General features: G+C 34.5%; 2 protein-coding genes across 3 annotated transcripts in view; one reads left to right on the top strand and one right to left on the bottom strand.

The window, feature by feature from the left end:
* Positions 1–17,521, top strand: part of LOC105148537 (uncharacterized) — a 96,834-nt gene extending 79,313 nt beyond the window's left edge. The window contains exons 1-4 of one of the 2 annotated variants that reach the window (XM_011060326.2): positions 11,692–15,729; positions 16,374–16,592; positions 16,674–16,787; positions 17,244–17,521. In XM_011060326.2, the coding sequence (XP_011058628.1) occupies positions 16,406–16,592; positions 16,674–16,787; positions 17,244–17,374 (432 nt within the window). In that variant the 5' untranslated portion in view covers positions 11,692–15,729; positions 16,374–16,405 and the 3' untranslated portion in view covers positions 17,375–17,521. Of the gene's footprint in view, positions 1–11,691; positions 15,730–16,373; positions 16,593–16,673; positions 16,788–17,243 lie in introns of those variants that run through there. The other variant, XM_087406842.1, reaches the window with a different exon arrangement.
* Positions 8,498–9,052, bottom strand: LOC147909445 (uncharacterized). The gene has a single exon (XM_087406799.1). It carries the CDS (start codon positions 9,050–9,052, stop codon positions 8,498–8,500), a length of 555 nt encoding a protein of 184 aa, XP_087262925.1.
* Positions 17,522–20,020: the final 2,499 nt, after the last annotated feature.

Below are 20,020 nucleotides of genomic sequence, written 5' to 3'. Positions count from 1 at the left end.
AATGCTTCAATCTTGGCGAGATCTGAGGGGAGATACTGCGGTAAACCAGAGTTTATTGTTGCGGAGGTTTTTTTCGGTGGGAGTATCCAAACTTCTTCTGGCCTCGTTTAGACTTCCTAACATAGGCTACCTTCAGGAATTTCAATGCCTTTTTCTTAACCTTCAAATTGGTTACCGACATTCTATCATTGTAAGGGACTTTAATGCGGATTTGTTGACTTCATCTTATGACAGTCTGCAGTTGAAGGACTTCGTCTTGTCTGTTTGTACCTGTCCATGTCAGGCTACTCATCTGAGAAACTCCAGTACTTGATTTGATCTGTGCATAATTGATGATCAAGAGAAATTAATAGAATTTGGCCAGCATGCATTAGCATGTTTATCTATCCATGATCTGATTTCAATAACGTATAATATTGAAGTAAAGCAACGAGGAGGAAGAGTGATAACCTGCAGAGATTTTAGGCGTTTTAATAAGGGAGAGTTTTTATCCAAGGTACAAAATTTTGATTGGTCGCAGTTGATCACTGCTGATTGCGTTGATAAAAAGGTGGAGATATTAAACGCTGCTCGAATGCTTTGATGCACCACTTAAGAGAATACAAGTGCATAATGTGCCTGCTTCATAAATCACTGCGGAACTCAGGGAGGCAATGAGGGGGAGAGACATGGCTAGACGTGTGTGGCGTAGAAGAAGAGATGATATGAGTTACCGTGAGTTCAGGAGTTTGTAAACAATAAGGTTCAGTCATGGGTTCGAGCAGCCAAGAGTAATTATTATCTTGCAATCTTCGATCAATTTGATAATCCGGCTAATACTTGGAAGCGTCTCCGTCATGTGAGATTTGTTAAAGAAAAAAACCAGATGACATCTCTTCTTCATTCTCTTGATGATCTGAATAATTTCTTTGTGCAGTTTGCTGTTGACATTATCATAGCAGATGTGCGGGCTGTCACTCGGAATACAAACAGCTTTAACGACAATTGACTTAGATGGTGTATCTAAATTGATAAAATTAATTCTTCCATGCCTGATACCTATAATTGAACACATTTTCAACTTTTCACTTATGAATAGAGTCTTTCCGGATCCAAGGAAGTCTGCTTTTGTTTGTCCAGTCTCCAAAATAAAAAATCCTACTGTTCAATTATAGATCTATTTCTATTCTTCCAGCTTTATCCAAGACTCTTGAGAGGTTAGTCTGTGATCAGATCTGTGATTATTTGGAATACAGACATTTTTTATCCTTGTCAGTCAATGTATCGAAAAAAACATTCAACACAAACGTGTCTACTCAGAATGCTTGAAGATGTTCTGTTAGCGGCTGATCATAGAATGATTTCAGTTGCTATCTTTTTTTATTTTTCGAAAACATTTAACAGAGTACAACTTCCGATTCTCATTGAAAAGCTGTCTGACATGCACTTTTCCAGCTCTTCTCTCGCCTGGATTAGGTCTTATCTCACAGGGAGGTCGCAAGTGGTCTACGACCGTGCAACAGATGCTATTTCAGCTTCAGCTCTTGTTAGCATTGGTGTATCGCAGGAATCGGTTCTAGACCCTTTGTTTTTTAGCCTGTACCTGGGATTTTAAAAATATTCTATGGCATTGCACCTATAACTTCTATGCTGATGATTTACTTATTTACCTACACTGCGAGCCACGGAGAAGCTAGAATCGGAAGAGTGAATGAAAATATTACTCATTGAGCGATGAGCGGATTTTTATTGAATGCCTCTAAGACACAGGCTATGATTATGGATACCCCAGATATCTCAATGTAATAGATTACAAGTCATTACCTGATGTGATGGTTGGGAAAACTGTGATTCAATTTTCCGCACATGTGAGGTACCTTGGAGTCACAATATCCAATAATTTTTCTTGGGATGAGCATATTTTAGGAGTGACCAAGAGAATCTGGAGAGTGTATGCTGAGGCTGTGCCTTATTGCCTTACACCTTAAGGATTAAACTTATCATCACGCTGGCATTTCGACAACTGCTGTGTGGTTCTAACTGATATTACTGTTGAACAGGATCGAAAACTTTACAGGACATTAAATGCCTTTATACATGATATTAGGGATTAATATGTTACACCTTACTACAGAAAAAATCATTGGCTCAAAGTCACCTCAAGGAGGCAGTTTGTTGGCTGCCTCTTATACAATATTATGACTTTGGAGCGACTATAATTTCTCTTTTCTAATATATCTTCGGTCCTCTGTTACGCAGAAAATGACTAGGGCCTCTGCTGATTATTTAGTCGTGCCTCAGTGTAGAACCGAATTATTTAAGAGGTCTTTTTGCTCAACAGCGTTTAGATTGTGGAATGATCTCCCATAATCTGAAATACGTCAATCGAAAATTATAAAGGAATTCTATAGCTATAAGCGGAAACTTTATGTACATTTACAGGAAATATAGAGAGGGATAAAGAATAGAGAGGGATTGATGTCCTGATTATGTTGCTAGAATGCCCTCGGACTGACAGTGTCAATTATGCTTGTAATATAAGTAACTGTGCATATTCTTACAATTTCAATTCTTATTTTTATCTTTCTCTTAGACATGTACATATATTATTCTGTGTTTGGTTTTAGTTCTACTTATTTTATTATATGTCATTTTTATAACGGATTTAGGAAGGCGCTTCAGGGAACTTGTCCCAAAGCGCTTAATAAATAACGCATTCTTTCTCTCTCTCTCTCTCTCTCTCTCTCTCTCTCTCTCTCCTCCCCCTCCCTCCTCTCTCCTCCTCTCTCTCCTTCTCTCTCTCTCTCTCTCTCTCTCTCTCTTCATCTTCATCCTTTGCTCAACCTACTCACAAATCACCCACTTTACTCTATCACACTGCAAATAAAAGTCTGAATTTATATATTAGGTGTTGGAATTAATTCGTAGCGTTTTACAAGTGATGGGAAGTACTTTCATTAATGTATTTTTTAATGCTCATGTGAAATAAATAACATTCTTTCATTAAAAAACGCTACGAATTAATTCCAACACCTAATATATAATATATAAATTCGGACTTTCATTTGCAGTGTGATAGAATAAAGTGGGCGATTTATATATATATTATATATATATATATATATATATGTATATATATATATATATATATATATATATATATATAATATATATAGAAGCGTCGGGACAAATCAGATTCATTTCTGACGAAAAAATTTTTATTGATAATGCCAAAATCAATCGGAGAAATGACCGATGGCTCGCCCAACCCCGAAGATGTCCCTGTTGTTGTCAGAATGAAATTTCCGATCAATATTCACGTGCTAGATATTGTGTCCAGTGAGAATGATGTCATTCCATTACATTTCTTTCAAAAAGGGGAAACTGTCACAAAAGAAGTGTGCGCGTTCTGATGGATATAATGAAGCCGATATAATGAATATAATGGATGGAAACTATGGCGTCTGGAAGGCTATATGTTTTTCAGCAGGACAGCACCGGCTCATACAAGTCATTTTATTCAAAATTAGTTCTCAGACAATGTCGATATGTTTTGGTCTAAGGAATTCTGGCCTCTCAACAGCCCAGATTTAAATCTCTTGGACTACTACGTCTGGAGTATAGTTGAAAGAGTCACAAACATCGTCTCGGCATCCTAATGTGACGTCATTAAGGACCGCTATTGAGGCAGCATTTGTCGGCATGGACAGCGTGCATGCGTACGCTTCAGATCGAGAATAGAGGCCGTTATTCAAGCTAATGGGGGATATATTGAATAATTGTGCTTTACAGGAAGTAAGTGCCATGTAAAAGGATTTTTTTTAATATTTAATTTTTCAGTAAAAACATTTTGTTTAAAGAAATTGTTCGACTTGTCCGAATTTTGGTGACGCACCCTATATATATATATATATATATATATATATATATATATATGCATCACCAAAATCCTGACAAGTCGAACAATTTCTTTAAACAAAATATATTTATTAAAAAATTAAACATTAAAAAAAAATATATATATATATATACATACAGGGCGGCTTGAATATATACGGCCCCACTCGTCCCGAGCAGGTAGAGTAGTTTTCTACTCACTAAACTGAGTAGAAAAGTCCTCTACCATTTTGCAATGCTCACATTAACGAGATATTAACGTTTAAAGATAGCCGAATACGCGCGTTCTTTCGATTTATTATTGCCGAAGGTACAGCCCACCGAACGCGCGGGCCGCGAGGAGCGGGACTTACCGTCACGAGTCTTTAAACTCGAATGGCGCGGCGCGTCTGCTAGGCCATTTCGCTCCTCGCAGCCTGCGTGCCAAGTGATAATCAGAGGGAACAACGTCTGGAGAATACGGCGGATGGGGTAGGACTTCCCATTTCAATGTTTCCAAGTATGTCTTGACCACTTTCGCAACATGGGATCGAGCATTGTCATGCTGCAAAATCACTTTATCGTGTCTCTCGTTGTATTGCGGCCGTTTGTCTTTCAATGCTCGGCTCAAACGCATCAATTGCGTTCGATATTGATCGCCTGTGATTGTTTCAGTCGGTTTTAACAGCTCATAATATACTACGCCGAGCTAGTCCCACCAAATACAGAGCATGATCTTGGAGCCGTGAATATTCGGTTTGGCCGTCGACGTGGAAGCATGGCCGGGAACTCCCCATGATTTTCTGCGCTTGGGATTATCGTAATGAACCCATTTTTCGTCCCCAGTCACAATGCGATGCAGAAAGCCCTTCCGTCTTTGCCTTTCAAGCAGCTGTTCACAAGCAAACAAACGCCGTTCAACATCTCTCGGCTTCAACTCGTACGGCACCCAATTTCCTTGCTACTGAATCATTCCCATGGCTAAGACGTTTTGAAATAGCTGGTTGAGTCACTCCTAATGATCGTGCCAATTCTTTTTGATTTTGACAAGAGTCTTGATCAAGTAATGCCTTCAATTCTGCATCTTCGAAAACCTTCTCTCTTCCACCGCTATGCTGGTCTTCGACGTGAAAATCACCGTTCTTGAAGCGTTGAAACCACTTACGACACGTTCTTTCACTAATAGCGGCTTCACCATAAATATTTGAGAGCATTCGATGAGCCTCAGCCGCAGATTTCTTCATATTGAAGCAGAAAATTAAAACCTCCCGCAAATGACAAGAATTTGACTCGTAAACTGACATTTTCAATCGAGAATAACTTTATGATGCAGATACAAATCGACTAATGTTTCTATGGGGTTATGTTGACAGATGCCCAAGTTTATTGTGTGACGTCTATAATCTATTTATTTCGATCACCATTTACCGCTAAAGCCATCTATACGAAAAAGGTATAAGCAAAGTTATACACCTAATATATATATATATATATATATATATATATATTATACATATATATATATATATATATATATAAATACCTCGTTTAAAATTAATAAATCAATTTATATATACACATTTATATATATGTCTGAAAAATTCCCGGACCGATTTTTTTCTTATGAGACAAATCGTCCCATCTAACAGTCGATATTAGAAATAAGTTCTAAGAAGCTTCACGCAGAACATGTGCGAGTTATATTAATATCGATTGACAAGTGAGGATGTGTTTTGATTTATGTGTTTAAGCGTGCCGTTCAAGTTTTACGATGGAACAACGAGCGTGTATCAAGTTTTGTTTCAAACTTGGCAACGGAAACTCATGAAATGATGAAAACAGCATTCAGTCATGACGCGAGCCGAGGATCTTCGTCTGACACTTCGTGCGATATCTGAACAGTTAAAAATCGATAAAGATACTACCATCATTCATGAGGATTTGAACCGTAGGAAAATTTGAGCGCGCTTTGTCCCACATTTTTTAACTTTAGAACAGAAAGAAATGCGTGTGAATTGTTGTTGTGACTTTATTGAAACGGCAGACAAGGATCCAGATTTCATAAAAACTATTGTTACTGACGAGACATGATGTTTCATATACGATCCGCAAACAAAGAGACAGTCATCTGTATGGGTAGCCTAATAAAGCGAGACCAACGAAAGTTCACAAAAATATTATAATAATGACTGAATGCTATTTTCATCATTTCGTGAGTTTCCGTTGTCAAGTTTGAAACAAAACTTGATATACGCTCGTTGCTCCGCAATTTTGGATCGCATTTTTGGATTCTGCAGGATTGATTTATCATGAATTTGTGCCACCTGGCCAAACCGTTAATTCGATATTTTATTTAGAGGTTTTGAATCAAATAAAGCCTTCTGAATCGAATGAGATGTATCAGACGAGATTTTATTGCCTCTGGGAATTGAACACTCCTTCACGACAACGCGCCAGCTCATTCTGCTTTAATTGTGTCATGGTTTTTGACTAAACGTCAGGTCAGTGATAAATCACCCTCCATATTCTCCCGATCTCGCACCGAGAGATTTCTTTTTGTTCCCCAAAATAAAAATGCTTTTTGTTGCAGCCTTTTATTGCGGTTTCGGGATCATAAGATTCTCAATAATATTAAACACTTTTTCGTATTTTACATGAACACACTTTATTATAAAAACAATAAGAGCATATCATCCGGCTCGGATCATCCGTAGTAACAACGGCAGTAAAAAGCAAAAGTACAAAGTTTTATTGGTAGGAACGGGTAGCACTCGCTTAGCTTGCGATACGATCTCATTTTTCGTCGTCCACACGCGGCCATTCACCTTTCTCTAGCTCGCTGCTCGGCCGGTAACACGCGTCACCTTCTATGCTATCTACGATATTGAGAACGCACTTCCAACATCTCTCTCACCTTGAGTTATGACTCTTTGGTAGGAGCAAATCAACCTATCTTAAAAAAATGAAAACAATAAAAATAAAATAACAAACATTTCTAGTATCTGAATCAGTCCGGTTTTTTGATGATACGACCTCTTCGGGTCTTTAAGTTCGTTTCTTCCAATGATTTCGGTTCCTCTCTAGAGACAGCTACGGACTCCTTGAGAGTGTTACTGCAGGTCCCTTAGTAGTCTCTGACGTAGTAATAGATCCGATAAAGTTGTCAGCTTCAGGAGTGTTCAACTTCCAAGGGAATTAGTTTTTGGATGGGTCGAACCAGTTCATCTTTACTCGTTTTCAGTTTTACCACCCGCACATAATTATCTTTTCCGGGGTAGACTTCTCTAATGACGGCGAGCGGCCATTCTAAGCGCTTTTATAAATTGTTTTCAATAAGCACGACGTCCCCGACAGCTACGGGCGCAGAACTATTGCTGGGTTTAATTCGTCTAGATAACTGACCCAAGTACTATATACGGAAACGTTTTCTGAATTCTTCTTTTAATCTTTGACGATAGCGTATCCTCTTTGCAAAGTGGGACTTATAAACTTGATCCAAGTCTGGAACACCATTTTCTCGAATGTCACTGATGAACATCGCTGGAGTGAGCGCTGTGATTTCAGTTCATTTTCCTTTGTCAAGTAGATCTTAAATTCATAGTAGCTTCGCAATCGCAGTGAAGAATAGAACAGTGTTCATTTCTTCATAGCTCAACGAAGTTCTTTTTAATGTCTTCTTCAGTAGATCTTTAAGAAGGCGGATAAGTCGCTCCCACCATTCTCTCCAGGCAATTGAAGGTGGATTAAAATGCCATGTTATCTTATTGAGGGCACAATATAGGGAAATTTTCCGCCAATTAATCTTCTGTAGTAATGCATACCGACGACAAACGATGCATTTTCTTATGACTGAGCGTACCGTACAACATTGCAAGACCCAAAACTTCTCGCGTAAACTATTCATCACAATATCAATACCATGATTAAGTTTCAGATGAATATGAAAGATAATTTTCAACATCAATAAATGAGTTGAGTCCAACGCTACGGGACATCTGAAAGAAAAGGTATCTTGATGATTGGAGATCATTGTCTTTGTGCGTATTAGTCCGTTTTCCTCGAAAACATTTAAACTTCATAATCGTGAATCGTTGCTTCCCAAGAATGATTCTATCTGCGCTAGTCTACAGAGAAGCAATTCTATCTTAGTAATTTCTTTGGCATTTAACTCTTGAGTTTTGTTTACATAGATTCTTCGACAGCTATTCACAAATCTTAATATCCACGCGACGGTACACAGAATTTTGGAATACATCGAAAGTCTCTGCAAACCAGGGGACTGTCTTTTCACTCGCTTGTTCTACGGAGTTAACGATTTCTTCAACAGTAGTCTCGGGGAATGTTCCCTCTTTGTATCGTCCGGAACTCTTGCGTAACTCTAAATTAACCATGTTCTCGTCAATTTTTCCTTCCTCTTTGGACCACTCTTTGAGAGGTAGTTTCAACCACTCCGGTCCCTCTCACCATTTCAGTTCAAGGAATTTCTTAGCATTACAACTTCCCGAGGGTAAATTCGCTGGTTCATCACTCCAGGAACATATCTCTAAAATTCAATATCTGTAAAGCTCCTTATTTCCAGAACACGATTCCATATAAAGACTGCCCATTGTTTTGTCGAATCCATGTTAAAATAGTCATCGAATCACTCCAAAAAATGGATCTTGATATCTTGATAATCCATAGTCTTTATGAAGGATCGCATCATCCTAGCTCCAATAGAGGCTGCTAGTAATTCAAGGCGAGGTATGGTCTTCTTTTCTTTTCTTTTCTTTGTTACTCTTGATTTGGCTTCTACGAGATGTACCTTGATCCCAATGCTTAACTCAATTCGTACGAAGATTGCCGCCGCGTATGTGTCTTTACTGGCATCGACAAAAACATGAAAGGACAGTGAGTCGGGACCTCTTTTCTCTCCAAAAATCCATTGTGGAAACTTCAATATACGTAGGAGACCTAGTTGCTGAATCCATTCAAGAAATTCATGCTTAATGTCTATTTCTGTGTCCCAATCCACATTTTTATTCCACAGATCTTGTAATAGTAATTTTGGTTTTAATAGTACGGGACAGACGAATCCGAGAAGGTCATAAACTTTCTGTACTTGTGACAAGATGACTCTCTTTGTTATTTTCTCCATGATCGTCGGTGCAAGAAATTCCGGTAACATTAAAGTATCCCATATAAGTCCAAGCACCATTGACTGACTCTCATGATCTTTGCCAATCTATTTCCAATCTCTTAAGTCAAATTTAATTTGGATCCAAAGGGAACAGGCTCCTCTTCTGAAAACTTCAAAATCCGAATAAGAATCGACACTAGTGATGCAGTCATCGACATAAGGATTTTGCCAGTTTCTCATAAACTGCTTTCTTATATGGCAAAATGATAAAGTTTAAGGCTCTGTTAATATGCAATTCAATCGCCGCTCCTAAAAGGAATGGGCTGCTTTTCAATCCAAAGACAATTCGACGATGTCGATAAATTTCTATTTCTCCACCACCGGAATCTCAAATCATCTCTATTCGACGGAGAGACACTGATTTGTAAGAAGGCTTTTGCAATATCAGCTGTTACCCCTATCTTCCTCTCTCGAAATCGATATAGCTAGAATGAACTCTATAAGATTGGGTCCAGTCTCCAAGCATTGGTTAAGTGAAGGCGATTCCTTGACTTTTGCTGACGCATTGAAAACAGGGCGTCGTAGTTCCTTCTTTCTTGACTATAGGCCTGTGTGGAAGATGTTAGCTTGGATGTTGACTTGAAGTGCAGGTACTCTTTCAATAATCGCTTCGAGCTAATTATTAAAGACAGCCTGGTAGTCGTCAAATAAGTCTTCTTATCCGTATACTTTCCTGTATTGTCGTGGTAGTCTGTTGCAGCGGAACCGGTGTCGGCGTTTCGAGTTCATTCTTCCGTTCTAATAGACAGGTTAATCCTTTGCTTGATGGTATTTTGTGGCATTCATCTGCGTGCTGTATCTCTCTTCTAATGGCTTCTTCAGGCTTCTTTAACTTCGATCAAGGCAGTTTCTGATTTAGCTCACTAAGCTCATTCGTTTTGTCTCGTAGCAACACGAAGCTGAATTGCAACGAAGTTATGTCCGGCGATTCTTTCGACTGCTCAGCCCGGAAGGAAGTGTGCACTCTCGTAAAAGCGGATCGTGTTATTCTTAGCGTTAACTTTACTTGTTCCATGTCTACGGATTACTTTCTTACGATCTCTGCTTGCTATAAAACGGCTACAACGAAATTACTCAATCCTGTCACGGTCGCCAGAATGTTGCAACCGCGGTTTCGGGATCGTAAGGTTCTCAATAATATAATATTAGATACTTCTTCGTATTTTACACGAACATGCTACTTTATTACAAAAACAATAAGAGCATACGACTCGGATCATCCGTAGCAACCGTAACAACGGCAGTAAAAAGTAAAAGTACAAAGTTCTATTGACGGGAACGGGCAGTATTCGGTTAGCTTGCGATCCGATCTCATTTTTCGTCGTTCACACACGGCTATTCCGGCACCTTCCTCTAGCTCGCTGCTCGTCCTCTATATTACTCTACGGTATTGAGAGCGCACTTCCAACACTTTTAAAAGGACAGTTTTTTGAGGATATTCCAACCATTCGAACGAACGTAACACGTGAGCTGAAAGCGGTTCCGAAAGAGGACTATTACAATAGTTTCCAATCGTTATTTTCGATCTAAAATGTGTATTGAAAGAGGAGGAGATTATGTAGAAGTCTAAATAAAAGAAAAGATAAAACCTTAAACCTCTGATTTTTTATAATCTTAGTCTGGAAACTTTTCAGACACTATATATTAGTGATGCATGAATTGCACAGTGACTGCATCCATAACCAAGAAAGTCAGTCAACTGCTTGCCATACGTAAACACATGTTATATTGTATGCGGACTTGCAGACATGTTTCTTCCTTCATGTGTTTTTCAATCGTCGAATAATCAATTGTTTGTGATTGTCAGTGACTAATTATTAAATCGGCTTTATAATGACTGATTTTCTTGGGTGCAGTCATTGCGCAGTTCATATATCACTAAAGGTGATCCTACACAGTCAATAATACTGAATCTGTAACACTGACAGTATGCATCAATCTTTTTAGTATTTTTACAACCTACACGATCAGTATTATGAATAATATATTTCACTTTAATTTTACGTACAATATATATTGCACTGTGACATACATAGAGCTTAATAATATTGGAGGCTTAAGAAAGATCGCCGAATAATCAATTATTTGAGATTGTCAGTGATTAATTAATAAATCAGTTAATATAAATATAAATTCATCAAGTGAGTGTAATTGAAATGTCAATATGTTGAAACAATGTTGACAATTTATAAAAAAAGAATCTCATTGTGAAAACGTGTGACTTAATATCTATGAACTTAAAGGCATTTAATATTTGGATGAAGAAAGTGAATTACAGTAAAATATCTAATTAGTAATAGTGAATTACAGTAAACCGAACACTTAGTGCATCCAAATTTATTCCTCCGATTGTTTCAAGAAACTAGAATAAAATGGAATCATTGAACATCTACAAGCTAATAACAATTTTATAATTAAGATAATAATAAGCTTTCAAAGTGTATTTGGCTTACGTTTTTATTTTAAATATTGACAACTCTTTAACTATGCTAAGAAGCGCGATCGCGTTTCTCATAACATTTCTCATAAATATGTAATAAATGGCTGCGTTCAGTAGACTAAACAGTTGAGTGAGCGCTCGCTGCTATTGATGTATTATTCCAGATCTAAAATGCTGATTGGATGATCTAAAAGAATACACCAATAACAGCGAGCGCTCACTCAACTGTGAGTCCGCTGAACGCAGCCAATACTACAAGCGTGATAGCGTAGATAAAATTATTAGAGAAAATTTTGTAAAAGTGAGAAATTGGACAATAATTGTGTTCTACAAGTATTGTAACGCCTATTGACATATAATTAAGTTGAACAAGTTTTCGGTACATCAAATTGTAAGAAACACTCTTAGAATTTGACGTACTGAAATAATTGTTTGATTTGTATATCAATAATAGTTTTAATTATATGCTTATCGTACATAATTGTTGTCTAATTTCGCTCTTTTACTATATTTCTCTAACAATTTTATCAATGTAATTAAAAAGTAATTCGATATTCAAAAGGTTCAATATTCATTTTAATTTCATCATTATTTTATAATTTATAACTTAACGAAATTATTATATTTAAAGTATGTGAAAAACAAAGAGATAGTAGACTGAAAAGATAAGAAAAAATGTGTTTTTATAAACGTGTGAATGCATCGGATCAGTATGCGCACCGCGCATAAAGCATTCGCATCTAACCGTGAGCGCCGCTCTTGCCCGTCTTTTCTACGTGATTCGTGATACGCTAACCATTTCTTCTTGTAATTTGAAAACTAACTGCAGACAAAATTTTCGCAAAGGAAAAATCGTCTTAGAATTAAGCCAGGAATATATTTTAAGGATAAATGTTTTTTTCTGAATCTTGAACCCTGTATATGAGAAAGGTTGTGTGTTTTTGCCAGCATTAGTCGCAGAACGTGTAGACAAAAGGTTAGTTGAAAAAAATACACTGCAAAATAAAAGGAAATAACATGGATTTACTTAAATTGTCAATTTTCAACTTCGAATTATCAACAGAATGCTTGGTCTAAGGCTACGTTCCAAAACTTCCTCTCCGAGAAAGATTTTAGTCTATATGCTATAATAGACATTACGTATACTGTACTATATATTTCGAGTAAAATTTTCCTCGGAGAGAAAGTTTTAGAAGTCTAGATACGTTGGTATGTACATACATACGTGTGACCTGTGACCACGTGACAGTCAATACTTCTAACTTTTCCCGCAAAGCGCGATGGCACTAAAATCACATCTCGATTTTCTATGGATTTTCCGAAACCGTGTTTCGAACCTTTCAGTTCTCGAATATTTGGTCTTCTTCTTATTACTTCATGATATCAATTACTTTTTTCTTAGGGTGGAAAGTGAATAATTTCTCCATTAACTTCAATGGTTAAAATTTTCACTTTTCACTTTTCATCCTAGGGATAAAATTTCATGATTGATACCCAATTAAACTATATTAAGGCACTATAATATGAATATTGGCATTCGTCATTTGTCCTTTCCTCATTTTCTTGCTTCTTTCCTCAATTTCTTGCTCTCTCTCCATTCGTCGCTAAGCTGAGAAGATTGAAGAGAGAAGAGAGAAGGTTGAAGAGAGAATGAAGAGTGGGAAAAGGACTAAAAATGGTAGATGCAAATATCTATATTCGAGTGCTCTAACTATATGTTACGTTAGAGTGAGTATAAAGAGAATGGCGCCAATGCATGTGCTGATTGACTCCGCCATTAAGGAGTTGGAGTCCCATGAGATGTATTTATCGCGTAACTAATCAAAAGCAATCCGCTGTTGTGGTTTCACGTTTTACTGATTATTGATTCATTATGTGATTATGCGATACGCGTAAATCCATCTCATGGAAGTCCAACTTAAGTATCCTTACTATTAGTTAGAAAGAAGATAACATTAAAGAAAAAAAAATTAAAATGAGGAAAATTAAAATGAGAAATTATGTTATAGATATAGGACACAAAATGGTGACTTCTGGCTAATTAGCTCTCTTTATATTCACTCTAGGGTCGGAATCCATAGTCCGGAGGAGAGACCAGGGGATCGATTATGTAAAGTTTCCCCCAGGAATGAATACACAAAAAGTGAACAAATTCACGTGAATGTAATGAAAAAGCGATTAAGTAACTTTTGACTGTTATAAAATGTGAAATAGTTCACGGGAAATTTTTCGACAAGTAACGAAATACCTAAAATGTGAAATTCTAGTTATTTTTTAGTAAATTGATATAAACTAGCTTGTTTTTCGATTTTTTAGTCTGTTTTTTGTTTCTGCATTAGATTGCACTAGGATTGGTATCCATAATCGATACTTATTTCAAGACCGTCTTGAAATAAGTAATGTCTTAAAACGCTAATGCAGCTCTCTGACTGGAATTCATAGTCCGTTCTCAAGGTGATACTTAAGATTATCTTGATGAAGATCATCTTATTTGCTGAAGATCACTTTAAGACATTCATGAATTCATAATCCATGAATAAGACAATCTCAAGAATGCACTAATACTTAAGGACCGTTTTATTTCATAATATTATTATCTTTGTAAAGATAATATACTAATATACATACTTAAGACAGTGCTCATTTACGTTCGGGAACTTCCGTCATAATTCCGTTAGAACAACCAATAATATGATAGAAGAATTTGAATGTTGTGTATTCACTTGATTACTGTTACACATTGGTGTTTCAAGATCCTTCTCCAAAAACTTTTATACGGAAATAAATGGCAAGTAATAAGAGTAGACATTATATGCCTACGGAAAATAATCTTTTCTTACAAATTTTAAGTAACTATTAGGTTGGTGCGTATGAAATGTCGGATTTTTAAGTGAATATATAAAACTGCAAATCTTTTTTCAAAAGCTGTTTATTTAATCAAAATATGCTCCATTTATTTCAATACACTTTTCCCAATGAGATTTTAATGCATAGATGCCTGTCTTAAAGAAATTCTGTTCTTTAGAATCAATAAACTCTGATATGGAATTTTTCAGTTTTCATTTTCTGTCTTCATTTTCATACTGTTTAGCCAGTAAAAACTTCTAAATGTTTAAAAAAATGAAAGTCGATTGGTGAAAGATCCGGTGAATAAGCTGAGTGCTGCAAAATTTCATATTTTAATTCATTTAATTTCGCAATTGTTTTGTACGACGTATGCGGCCGAGCGTTGTCGAGTGGAGAAGTATTGGGCCATGCCGATTAACAAGTGATGGGCGTATAATTTTCAATTTTTCATGCAATTCATCAATGTACTGGCAGTACTTTTCGGTAATTGTCTCCCCAGTTCGAAGGAATGAGTAATAAATTACTCCAGTCACATTCCACCAAACTGTTATTAAAATTTTCCGTGGATAAAGTGATGGCCTTGGAGTATGAGCACAAGCCTCATTCCTATCAAGCCACCGAGCACACCTTTTCCTATTGTCGTAAAGAACCCATTTTTCATCACAAGTAATAATCCGATCGAAAAATGGCTCTCGATGAAATCGGGTTAGTAATGATGAGCATACGTTCAATCGATCCAGCTTATTTCATTCGGTTAGTTCGTGCGGTACCCATTTATTCATTTTTTTCACCTTGCCAATTTCAGAAAGGTGTCACAATACCGTTGTATGGTCAACTTTCATTCTGGTAGCAAGTTCCCTTGTAGATACAGTTGGATTCGTTTCCACCAATGCTTTCAGAGCATCATTTTTCACAGACGTTTTGGGTCTTCATTTTGTAGAGAAAAATCACCAGACCGAAATTTTTCAAACCAACGCTGCACTTTTCGATCGTTAACAGTATTCTCCCCAAATGCCTAGTTTATATTGCGTGCAGCTTTTGCAGCATTATTACCAAGTTTATACTCATATAAAAAAATTACATGAATATCGGTTGAATTCATATCCTTACGAAATTCAAAACAAATAACAAAATGGAACACTTTTGAGAAAATCTTCTTTGTTGAAATGTGATTCTGGCAAATGATAATGGACGACTATAAACGAGGTTATGCCAAAAACAAAAGCATAATGAAAACAGGGAGACAAACGTTCATATGTAAAGAAAATCCGACATTTCATATGCACCAACCTAATATAAAGACATTATTGAATGCAAAAAAAAGTAACGTTAACACACTTCGCGAAAAAGCAGTTGCGTAGACTAACATTTGTGACGAATTTAATAATTCGTCGTTAATTACGCAAGAGTAAGAAACATTTATTTCTTTATATTAGATAATTTTAACAGATTATGTCAACATACTGAATATAACATGAATGTAATACGTACAATTGAAAGGCTTGCTACAACAGTGAGTTAACTTACATTTTATAAAAATGGAGAAAATAAACTTGAATTCTGTCATTCATTCATTTTTAACAGTATCATATATTCAGCTAGTGTTAATTTTATAATGTAACTAGAATGAATATTGTCTGAATGTAACATGTGATATTTGATAGAAATAGAAGAGTGAATGTTCGAGTTCATTTTCTCCATTTTTACAAATTATGGGTAATTTGTTATTACAGCAATTCCTTTAATTAATGCTTATTTCAACAAATTCTTATCGAGTTTGTTGTGAAATTATTAAAACATTTATTTTACATTGTATTAATATTCTTTTAACAAATAAGAAAAAAAGCTTACGAACTATATGTATAAACGTCTTCATTGTATTATTTGTAAATTTATATAAACATTTCAATTAGTATATAAATCTAGTTTGACTCTTAAGTTCCTTCTTTTAATTTTAAGTTCATTATTCGTCATTTTAGTATTATAAATATATAATAACTATTTAATTATTACTATTAATTATTTAATATTATTTAATATTTATTTTTGTAGAGAAACAACTGAATACAACAACTGAAAAAGCTATGAATCAACTTAAAGCAACTCAAAGAGATATTATAACAAAAGAAAGACAAGCTAGATTTGCTACAGGTTGCGGACCAGAAACACCATCTTCAGAATTAGATCCAAATGTTACTTTAATAGCGCCTAATTTAATGGCCACAGCCTCTACATTATTTTCATCAAATATGAATGATGATGAAATAGAAAGTAAGCATTTATTTGGGAATAGTAATAGTAAATAATAATAGTAATAGTAATTGTTTGCATTTATTTTTTATTAAATTTTAGATCACAAACAAATCGTACAAGATATAAATGACAGTACAATACAATTTGAGTTTGATCAAGTAACAAATAAGGAAAATATACCTTTATGTGAAACAAAAGCATCAGATTTCAAAGGTATGTTATTAAAATATATGACAGTAAGTTTTTTTATTATACAAATATATATGTCTTAGGGGGCCCTTACACACTTTCCGTAATAATAATCATAAGGCATACCGTAAGAATTAACCAATCAAAGAGCTGAAAGTTTCTGACAATTCTTGACTGTAATTGGCTAATTCTACATGAAATATATGAAATATAAATGTTAGCTTATTAGATAAGACTTATATTTATATTTTATATTTCACAAATTTAAAAAATTAAGAAATATTACTAATCCCACATTTCAAATAACATATTATATTTGATTTACGTCATTTGACAAATTTATTTGCCATAAAAAGTATTTTGAAGCACTTTTCTCTAATTAATAATATATTTATGATATAATTATAATAATATATTTAATGTGCACATTCATAAAGTAATTCTTTTACATCTTTAAATATGTTATATTTTTTTTTACAGAAGTTATAATAGAAGAAATAACAGTAGGAACAAGCAAGACCACGAAGAAACGCAAGTTCATAGAAACAAAAGATGATTTAAAAATTGAAAGAATAAGGAACATAATAAAGAACAACAGTTGGCCAAAGTAAAACTCGAACATGAAGAAACGATGGCTGCTATTAAAGAAACTCATTTAAAGGAAATAAATAAAGCAGAATTAAGGACGTTGCTGGCAAAAGCTGGAGAAGCTGAAAAAAAGGCTGAAATAACTGAACTTTTATTAAAGAAAGAAAAAGATATTATTTCTTAACTATTTGTAAGTTTAAAACTTTAGAAGACTTAAAAAAACGTAAAACTGTTTATGTAAACTATTTTATGTTAACTGTTCATTATATTGTACTAATTTTATTATGTTTATTATGTTAAGTAACTGTTATTTTGTGCATTAAGTAATGAATAAGTAATAATAATAATAATAAAAAAGTTTCATATTTAGTTACAATTATATATTACAGCGACAAGAGATTTCGCAGTAAAATATAACAATACGAAACTGTTTTTTTTTTATTCTTTTGATTTTATTATCAGGTTATTCTATAACATGTGATTAAAACAACCCGAAGAATCCAATAACAGATTATTTTAAATATTTTGTAATTTTAGAGATAAAATAAAATTACAAAATATTTAAAATAATCTGTTTTTATTTAAAACTATAATAAATATAAATGATATAATTTAATATTCACATATTTTTTATATGATCATGATTATAAAAATATACAAAAATTGATAGATAATTAGTAATCAGTAATGCATTTTAATATATAGTATAATTGATAATTAATAACCCAAACAGCACAAGAACATCTTTAGGACTATCCCCTGACTATATGAATGTCCTATAATGTCCCAGGATGTTCTAAGACATATTCAGGATGAGGGTCTTAATCAAGGTAATGCTTAAGGCGAGAGCTTAAGATTATCTTAAGTCGCGATTATGAATCTAGACAGTGTCTTAAGAGCATACTTAAGACGATCTTAAATATAAGATCTGAATACCGGTCTCTGATTGGTTCGTGACTTCTTAAGACCATACTTAAGATGGTTTTGAGTATAAGATCTAACTATAAATACCAACCTAGAACTCGCTCGCTTTCGACAAATATCAAACATATTTGAATAGCTATTTGAAATATATATTTGAAATAGATATTGCGTGGTTTCTCGCCGTAAATGATGCAACGAAGAAGAAGAGCATGCAGTTGACAGGCGAAAACTTCGCATATTAAAAAAACGTTTGCGTAATGTTAAATTGAATATATGAGTAAAATATAAAAATATGAAATGCATAAAAATCACATGAAAATTTAAAAATAAGAATTATAATAAAAAATAGAAATTTATGAAACAGGTTAAAAAATAATCTTTTTCCATTCAGATGAAGATTTCTCCGGCCCTAATCCAGAAAAATAAGGGTTTGTGCTATGTTCTCCCATACATTTTTCTACGAATTTTAAATACATATTGTTTTTTACTACATACAATCAAGAACAAGAGCAATAAAATAACATGTTTTTACCAGTTCCATACGACTCTGAGAATTTCGCGACACTCACACTTTCCCACACAATATTCAAATTTTTTGGCATTATGTCTAACAGCATTTCCTTTTGTTTTTGAGTTATTAGGTGTTGGAATTAATTCGTAGCGTTTTACAAGTGATGGGAAGTACTTTCATTAATGTATTTTTTAATGCTCATGTGAAATAAATAACATTCTTTCATTAAAAAACGCTACGAATTAATTCCAACACCTAATACATTCATTGTTATTCTCGATTATATGTATAAGGAACAATAAATAATGAGCACAATGTGATTTCCTATCAAAATATATATGTACGTACATACTTGTATGTATATACACCTGTGAACATTTGTTAAATTTTCATAAATTTAAGAGGAACGATGTAAATTCGAGTTATGATCTCACTTTCCCGTAATATCCTTACATTTGATTTCACTTTCTCATAATTTTCTTACAAAATTACTAAGTCTGATATTGTTTGAAAGTGAAACTTTTCACGTGAGATTGGTACGTACAAAAAGTGAAAAAATTAAAGTTTCGTGAAAATTTACATAATTGATACCTAGATTCGAGACGAGAAGCGCCCTGATATTTTTTTCTGTTATCATCAATTGCTTACAGCTCAGAAGTGGGATTACTGTGACCCGTATTCATAGTCAAAACTCAAGGCAGCGTTTAAGGTCTTTTGGTCAAGACTGTCTTATTCAATCAAGATCAAGATTAATCAAGATCTTATTCAATCAAAATCGTTTTGAGATCAATTCATAGTCACGAAAATGATCTTCGAGAAGAAGTTTTTCCTTAAGAAATTCTTGTTTAATTTAAAGTCGTCTTTATGAAGATAGTCTTAAGATTGAACTTATTTAATATTCGACTGTTTCCATAATATTAGGTGTAGTAAAAAGAAATCCATTATTTTTCCAATAGATGACTTTAGTAATCTGTATCATGCATAGACGAGATACAGATTACTAAAGCCATCTATTGGAAAAATAATGGATTTCTTTTTACTACACCTAATATTTCGGTTAGATTCTCCAATAGAAACACTGCATTTGAGAAGTATAATTTTACGAAATGTATTATTATATTATCTTTTGTATAATTAGACTGTGATTATAGATTCCGATTTGAAGTGCGTTCCCTGGTGAAAAAATTTCGCTGAAGTTATTTCATGTTTGGAACATTTTAGCAAAATTGTTGAT

The sequence above is a fragment of the Acromyrmex echinatior genome, chromosome 6 (assembly GCF_024713525.1).
Source record: "Acromyrmex echinatior isolate Ae372 chromosome 6, ASM2471352v2, whole genome shotgun sequence".
Classification (NCBI taxonomy): domain Eukaryota; kingdom Metazoa; phylum Arthropoda; class Insecta; order Hymenoptera; family Formicidae; genus Acromyrmex; species Acromyrmex echinatior.
Note: the sequence above shows the minus strand (reverse complement) of the source record. Positions and strands in the feature narration are given on the sequence as shown.